General features: G+C 51.5%; 1 protein-coding gene across 1 annotated transcript; it reads left to right on the forward strand.

The window, feature by feature from the left end:
• Positions 1–6,349: 6,349 nt before the first annotated feature.
• LOC136992999 (olfactory receptor 14J1-like) lies at positions 6,350–7,285 on the forward strand. Its single transcript, XM_067303015.1, has one exon. The coding sequence runs from the start codon at positions 6,350–6,352 to the stop codon at positions 7,283–7,285; it is 936 nt and encodes a 311-aa protein (XP_067159116.1).
• Positions 7,286–8,153: the final 868 nt, after the last annotated feature.

Below are 8,153 nucleotides of genomic sequence, written 5' to 3' on the forward strand. Positions count from 1 at the left end.
GTGAAGAACTGTTTTCACCATTCCAAAAATAGGAACACACTTTCATCAGCTCAAAAGATTGGCTAATTTTTAATGTCAATGTTTTCCTGTGATGAAATAGTGGAAATCTTCAGGAAGGGTGTTCGTCTCGGGAGAAGAAATATCGATCTGCCCATTAACTTGCATTACCACTGCTCTGTCTCTTATGCTGTGGGTTTAATCTCAGTAACCTTTTACATATTTCCATATATCCTGCTTAACTGATCATTTCTAAAGTCATCTTTGCATCAGACTCCCTGGGCATGTGCACAGTTGAGGATTGTATTTTATTTGTTATGACACTGGATCAAGATTATTTTTGTTTGTCTGCAATTAAGACAAACCCTTCTGTGTCTGTTTGCAGCTAGTTCTTGAAGGAAAGCAGGTGGGAATTGGTGCACATGAGCTGTAACATTCAGCTACAGCCTTGAGTGGCAAAAGGTTCGATTTTCACAAGAGTGATCTGAAGTCCCCAGTGGCTGATGAGAGAAATGGCAGGGCTGGGGAGGTGGGGAGGAAGGTTGTTCATGGATCTCTGATCTCAAGGATGCTGCTTTTCCTACATGTCCCGACTTCATTAGGAGACACTCTGGATCCATATCAGTTGGAGAATGTGGATATCTAGTTTGTAAGCTGAAAAAGAAGGAAAACTTTAAAAGCAGAAATCCTTTTTTTTTTCTTTTTTGTGCTCATTGAAATCTTCCTCTTTTAAATACACTCCTGAAACTTCCCCAACTAGCCACACAAGAATTGAAGAAAATTATGGAAAGAGGCCTGGCTCCTTAGGGTTTTTTGCATTTTAATGATCCCTCGAATGTATTTGGTGCTGAGCCCATGCACCTCAGGTGCTGAGACTGAACAAACCTCTCAAGAAAGTCAGAAGAAAATCCCCAAGTTTCTTGGAACATTAACAGGTCCCACTGAGGGCCATTACCAAGAAAGGCTCCCCAGAGGCTGATTAGAGCAGAAAGTTGGAGGCCCTGATTGCAGGTAGGCAAAGGCAATGTGAGGGTGGCTGTGATGCCAAGTCAACCTTGATGTGTGTTATCAAGCAGAGTGAGCAGGCACTGACAGCCAGCCCCTGGGTAGGGTGATCCTTTCCCTCACGTGTTGTTCAGGGCTCTTTCCAGGGGCAGTGTGAGGGTAGGCGGGTGCACAATGCCTCATGCAGGACAACATTACAACACCTCCTGGGATCCCTGGGGGTGAGGAAGCAACAACGCCCAGTGCTGTAAGGAAGCATCATCTTCTTGTAGGCCTCGGTGGCAGATGCACCAGCCATAGCAAAGGGAGCAATGACCTCAGTTCTTTTGGAGGCTTTCAGCCTTGACAGTGCCCTCCATCATCTCCAATGCAGGCTGTCCTAAGCTGTCAGAAACCTGTGCCTCTTTCCCTGCAGCCTGTAGACACCCAACTTGCTTCCCCACCTTGCTCTCACTGCACGATCTCCTCACCTTTATGGAAATCCCTCCATCCTTGCTGGTGGCTCCTTGAAACAGAAAGCCACGGGCTGATCACGCAGTCCCTCTGGGTGTCCAGTTGCATCACAGCAATACCCTACGAGTGACATTCTTTTAACATGAAATACAGTATGAAACTCTCAAGATGCACTTTGTGGCTCTTTCCCCATCTCATGCTTTTTCCCACTCCCAAGAAAAGCTCCCTCATCTCTGAAACCACCCTTCAAGCAGTTACAGGTGACTACGGTATTGGCCTTAGCTTCCACTTCAGCAGGCTAAAGAAGCCCAGGTTCCTCAACCTCTCCACACAGGCCGTGTGCTTCAGGCCCCCAACCCCATCTGGGCAGACCTCCCCTGGACCCTCTCCAGTTGCTCCCCATTCCTCCAGCACTGGGCAGCCCACACTGGGACACATTCTTCCAGACATGACCACACCAGTGCTGAGTGGAGGGAGTTAAGAACTGCCTTTGCCTGTGTGGCCATGCTCTTCCTAATGCAGTCCTGTATGCAGCTGGCCTGATTTGCAGTGAGCATGCACCACTGGCTCATATGCCATCCCCCGTAACTTCCAGGGCCTTCTCCTTGGGGTCACTCCTCTGCCGGTCAGGTCTCTGCCTGTCCTGATGCACAGGCTGTTCTGCCCCACTGATGAGCCTTTCAAACAGGACAGGATGTGCATACCCCTGCATACCCCACCTTTACCTGGCTTTCTGGTAAAGCATGATCCATTCATGAAAGCCCTCTGAGCTCGATCATCCAAGCAGTTTTTTGCCCATCTGGATGTCTAGTGGACATCCACTACTCTCCTCTCCTCCACAAGTACAGCTCCATGACACACTCCTCATCAACGTGAGGCTGAATGGCCTGCAGCTCCCCAGGTTGCCCATGTGGCTGTTTTTGAAGATGGACACAACATATTCCTTCTGCTGTTCATTGGGACCTCCCCTGATCTCCACAACCTTTCAAAGATGACAGCAAGCAGCCCTGCTGTCACAGCAGCCAGCTCTGATGCCAGCCATCCAATCCCATAGGCTTGTCTGGGTTGAGTTCTAGAGACTTAGGCACTGCAGGCTGGTTTTCTCCTTAGCAGTCCTGACTCTAGGCACAACAGCTCAGGAGACCTTCTTGGTGAAGACTGAAGCCAGGGAGGACTTGACTTCCCCAAACTTATCTGCATTCACTTTTGCTAGAATCCCTGCCCCAGTCAGCAGTGACACCACATTTCCTTTTTTATTCTTCTACTGTTACTGAAGCAGCAGTAGCTCTTCTTCCTGTCCTTCACATCCCCTGCAAGTGTCTCTATCGCAGAGGAGCTTTGGCTTCCTTAACACCATCCCTACTTTGCTGGACAATATCTCTAAATTCCTCTTTTGCAGCCTCTCCCTTCTTCCCCTTTCCATATGCTGCCTTATTGCCCTGGAGCTCACGTGGGAGCTCCCTATTTAGCCAAGCTGGGGTCCAGAGGTGTCTGCTAATTCTACAAACTGTTCATAAGGAGCATTCTTGTGCTTGATAGGTGCTTAATGACCTGCTGGCTTTCCTGAGCTCCTCTGCCCTTCAGAGCTGCCTCCCTTTGCCCATCCCATGGAAGAGCTCCATACATCCAAGTTACCCCTTCACACATAGGACATCCCCCTCCTCATCTTCCCTGGCTGTCTCTCCTGAAGAACTTGCACCCTGCCATTGAAGGACTCCATCATGCGACTGATCCCACCACATCTCAGTTATTCCAACCATGGGGCAGTCCCGGGACAGGCTCCATATGTTTGCATATATTTTGGCTTCAGCACCTCAGCTGTGGTGCTGAATGAAGGTTTGTCACAGGGAAAACTTTTAGCAAGGACCTCAGGAATACAAAGGCTTTGATTGCAAGTGGTGACATGCTGGCCTAGACAGCAGGTGGCAATGTAATGGTGAAAGGAGATTTCCACTAAGAGAGCAAAGCCTGCAGTGTCCAAGGCCAGTGAGAAACAGAGCTGGGCCACAAAGGAGTGGCAGGAGAGGGGTTTCCTGCCTGAACTGACTCTGCAGCACCTTGGTGCCTGTGACAGGCTTGAACCAATCTCCAGGCAGGACAAGGTGCCACTGAAGAGGTCCCTGGTTCTGTGATCCAGCCACCCTGAGGACATCATCAGCCCAGCCCCTGTTCACATCATCTGGGGGGCGGAGGGGGAGGGGGAGGGTTGAGAAGAGGTTCAGAGGGCAGGGAGCAAGAAGGGTCTGAGAGTGCAGATGCTGGAGTGGAGACCTTGGTGTGATGTGCCTCCCATTTATGCAGCATGCTTGGATGTAGATGGGATGGACTTTGCCTAAAGGCAGTGGTGGTATTCAGTTGTTTGGGTACAGGTAGATAATCCAAGATGCCCTAGGGCACTTGCCCAGCAAGCACTCCAAAAAGGCATGGCTTTCCTGGAGGTCCCATGCTGGAACTACTAGAAACATGTGGTTTTGCTGGACACCCCAGGCACTTGACATGGCCCTGCAGGCCTATTTCTATGTCATTAAATCACGTGTCTGCACTGAATTACATTAGCTGTTTGTAACATTGGGATCTTCATATGTCTCAGCTTCATAGTGAGAGGAACACTAGTTGTAGAAGGCATCTAGGGTCATTTCAGATGGCCAAGGGAAATTCTCCACCTGGCCCCTAGCTGATGCTCCATAAGGACGTGGGTTTCCCAGTTGCTCCATCAGAGCAAGAAGACACTGGCACATGCCTTGGACCACCTCTGTCTCTTCCAAGGTCACCAGGTGTTTGCATGTGAGCAACTGGCTCCCACCCTCCATCTAAAGTGATTATAACCGGAGCTTAGGCAAGGAGCTCCCATGCAGACATCTATGTTGTGCCCACTTCAGTTTTGGCAAGGGGAATCCCACCTCCTGTGTGTCTGTGGAGTTCACGGGAGTTAGCTGAATCCCATTGCATCCCAGGGGTTTCTAAACAGGCATGAGATGCCCAGATTGACTCATCTGCATCAAGACCTGAAGAATGGGAAAATGAACTGCCTTCCTGACCACTTCTAGCTGTCCTGCCTAGTTGAAACATGGGAATATGGATTTCCAAAGTGGGACATTTCCAGCTCTTGTAGATAACCATGCTCTGATGAAACAAGCAACAATGCTGTGACTGGTCTCTCTGCATTGTTTCTAGAGGGACCATCAGTGATTATTTTGTTTTACCTCAGTGAACATTTCTCAGGAGAAGGGAGCACAAGGGACAGAGAAATTGATGAGCTCAGCTGGGCCTCTGTACCTGAGTGAGGCCAGGCTCCTGGGATGGAGGGAGCTCCTGGCAACCGGGCAGCACTGCCCAAAGACAGCTGTGTGCAGGAGCAGCTCCTCTGCAAAGAGCAACAGGGCTCCAGGCTCTGTCTGCAATTGCTGCCAGAAGATGAGAGAAGACAGGGACAAGTGAAAGGCCGTGTGGAGTGGGAGGAGAGAGGAGAGCTCCTTGTGGGAGAAATCTTCACATCCCCTGACACGGTAAGTCTCTGGCTGTGGAGCAATGCTGTAGAGGTTCCTGGAGGGCTCTTCTAAACCCAACCCATCCCATCAAATCCCACATCTGTTTTTTAAGGATGTCTCTCCTGGTTTATCTTTTGCAGAGGAGGCAGAGACGCTTCAGAACAGGGATTTGCCTCCACATCATTAAAGGGACAGGGTATCCTGCTCCTTTTTCTTGGGGACAGCTGCAGGGGTGTGCAGCCGGTGTGTGCACACAGGTCTGTGCAGGGCTGTAATTCACAGCAGTGTCCTTGTGCTCCAGGGTGCTGTGTGCCTGGGGCAGTGACTCTGCCGCCTGCGAGGGTCAGCGCTCAGCCTGCCTGGGGAGCTCCCCGCAGCACTGTGGGGAGAAGCTCTGGGTGGGAGGAGAGACGCCCTGGCAGGGCAGGTTCATTCTCTCCTGCTGTGAGGGTGCTGAACGGGTCATGGCTGCCCACAGCTCCAGCTCACTCCCAGAACATTTCTGGAGGAGACTTTCCAAAAGGAAGGTCAAGGCAGCAGATACATGAAAGGGAAGGAGCTGTCATGAGTCTGTGCTTTCACTTTGATTCTCTCTGGCTAGGGCGAAATGGGATTGGATCTGTCAGGTTTAGACAGGGGACTGAGACAGTGACACTGAGAGAGGAGCAGCTCTGGGAGGGACTCAGCAAATGCCTTCATGCACCCCTCCGCCTAAGGACAGAGCCAGCATCACCTTTCCAGCCTCACCAAGGTTTGTCTCCCCTGCTCCATAGCACTGGCAAACACGGAGGTGCCCTGGGCAGCGTTCTGCCCCCAGGAGGTTTCTGCAGGGCAGAGCTGAGCACCCAGCAGGTGGGATGGGGTGTGTGAGCACTGAGAGGGGAGAGACGTGGGGACAGAGAAACAGTTCCCCGCAGGGACGGCTCCAGGCAGCAGAGTCATGGTCAGAGTGTGAGAGGAAACTGTCAACTCCAAGGCCTCCTCTCCTCTCCCAGCAAGCACAGCCCTCTGCTCTCAAGGCTGGGGGGTCCAGGGCAGGAGACGTTTCCTCGCCTGAAAATCCCTTCAACATTATGAGTGGGTTAAATCTGACTGGAACTGTCAGTAATTTAAAATTTTAGTCCCCCCTGTTCCCATGTACACAGTGCTGTAGGTCAGAGCTGACTCCTCTGGAGCCCATGGGCAGAGGCCCCTGCTCCGCATGGCAAAATCAGCCAGCACAAATCAGAGCTCAAGCCGCAGAGATCAATGATGGTGCTACTGAGATGCGGAGAGGTAATGTGTGTGTGTTTGGTGTGTGTGTGGGGGGGGAGGGTGTTATGAGAAAGCTTTGCTCAGAGAAGTCTGTCCTAACTTGTCAATGTGTCTTCTTCCTCAGAAAATCCCGCTGTGCCACAAAGGAGCAAATGTCCAACAGCAGCTCCTTCAACGAGTTCCTCCTCCTGGCATTTGCGGACACACGGGAGCTGCAGCTCTTGCACTTCTCGCTCTTCCTGGGCATCTACCTGGCTGCCCTCATGGGCAACGGCCTCATCATCACAGCTGTAGCCTGTGACCACCGCCTCCACACCCCCATGTACTTCTTCCTCCTCAGCCTCTCCCTCCTCGACCTTGGCACCATCTCCCTCACTGTCCCGAAATCCATGGTCAATTCCCTGGGGGACACCAGGGCCATTTCCTACTCAGGATGTGCTGCCCAGGTCTTTTTCTTCTTTTTCTTATTTTCCGCAGAGTTTTATCTGCTCACAGTCATGGCATATGACCGCTACGTTGCCATCTGCAGACCCCTGCACTATGGGACCCTCATGGGCAGCAGAGCTTGTGTCAAAATGGCAGCAGCTGCCTGGGCCAGTGGTTTTCTCAATGCTGTCCTGCACACTGCTAACACATTTACAATACCACTCTGCCAAGGTAATGTCGTGGAGCAGTTCTTCTGTGAAATCCCCCAGATCCTCAAGCTCTCCTGCTCAGACGCCTACCTCAGGGAAGTTGCGCTTAGTGCGGTTAGTCTTTTTTTAGGCTTTGTGTGTTTTGTTTTCATTGTGCTGTCCTATGTGCAGATCTTCACAGTCGTGCTGAGGATGCCCTCTGAGCAGGGACGACACAAAGCCTTTTCCATGTGCCTCCCACACCTGGCCGTGGTCTCCCTGTTCATCAGCACTGTCATGTTTGCCTACCTGAAGCCCCCCTCCCTCTCCTCCCCAGCTCTGGATCTGTTGCTGTCTGTTCTGTACTCGTTGGTGCCTCCAACGCTGAACCCACTCCTCTACAGTATGAGGAACAAGGAGCTCAAAGATGCGCTGAAGAAACTCGTTCAATGGGTACATTGTCAGCATCAATAACTGTCCATTGTACATCCACTCCTCAGGGTATCTGGCATCAAGGCTGTGTGTTTTGTGTTTCTTTCTTTCTTTCTCTTTTTTCTCTTTTTCCTTAAAAAAAAAAAAAATCAGGTTCCTGTTACGTCTACTCAGGAATGTCTCATTTGAGTCTGACCCAGAGGCCATGTTGAAGCAGGAAGCCAGGTGTCCCCCTTCATCAGCAGAGATGGGGGAACCTCAGAGCCTGCTAGTCTGAGCTCCCTCTGGTGCCCCCAGGGCAATGCAAAGAGTTTCCCTTTACAGGGTCGCTTTTGGCACTGACACTGAGGGAGCTCAGGGGCACAGAGTCAGGGTCAGACTAGTACAGACACGGTGAGACCATGGGTCCCATGTCCATTAGGAGAGCTCAGCTCCTATGGCCACAGTCACGGTGTGATGTCAACCTCCTCTCCTGTGAGGGTGGCAGCCAAGTGTCACTGTGGGCTGGTCCTTTCCCTCTCTGGCGTTCCAACACTACAAGTGGAGGGGGAGTGGAGGGGAGGGGAGTCAGGCAGCAGCTTGTGGGGACAGACCCAGTGCTGGACAGTATCATCCCCCTACTGCCACAGCAGGCATTTCCTCACTGCAGCCTTCCCGTGGGGGCTGCAGCTTTCCTGGAGACACATCCCCACACAGCAGTAGGACCTCTTTTTAAAGATGTTCTCCTCATCACAATCACAGAATGGTAGAGGTTGGAAGGGACCTCTGGAGATCATCTAGTCCAACCCTCCTGCTCAAGCAGGGTCACCTAGAGCACGTTGCACAGGATCACGTCCAGGCGGGTTTTGAATATCTCCAGAGAAGGAGACTCCACCACCTCTCTGGGCAACCTGTTCCAATGCTCTGTCAC

This window comes from Apteryx mantelli, chromosome 11 (genome assembly GCF_036417845.1).
Source record: "Apteryx mantelli isolate bAptMan1 chromosome 11, bAptMan1.hap1, whole genome shotgun sequence".
Classification (NCBI taxonomy): Eukaryota; Metazoa; Chordata; class Aves; order Apterygiformes; family Apterygidae; genus Apteryx; species Apteryx mantelli.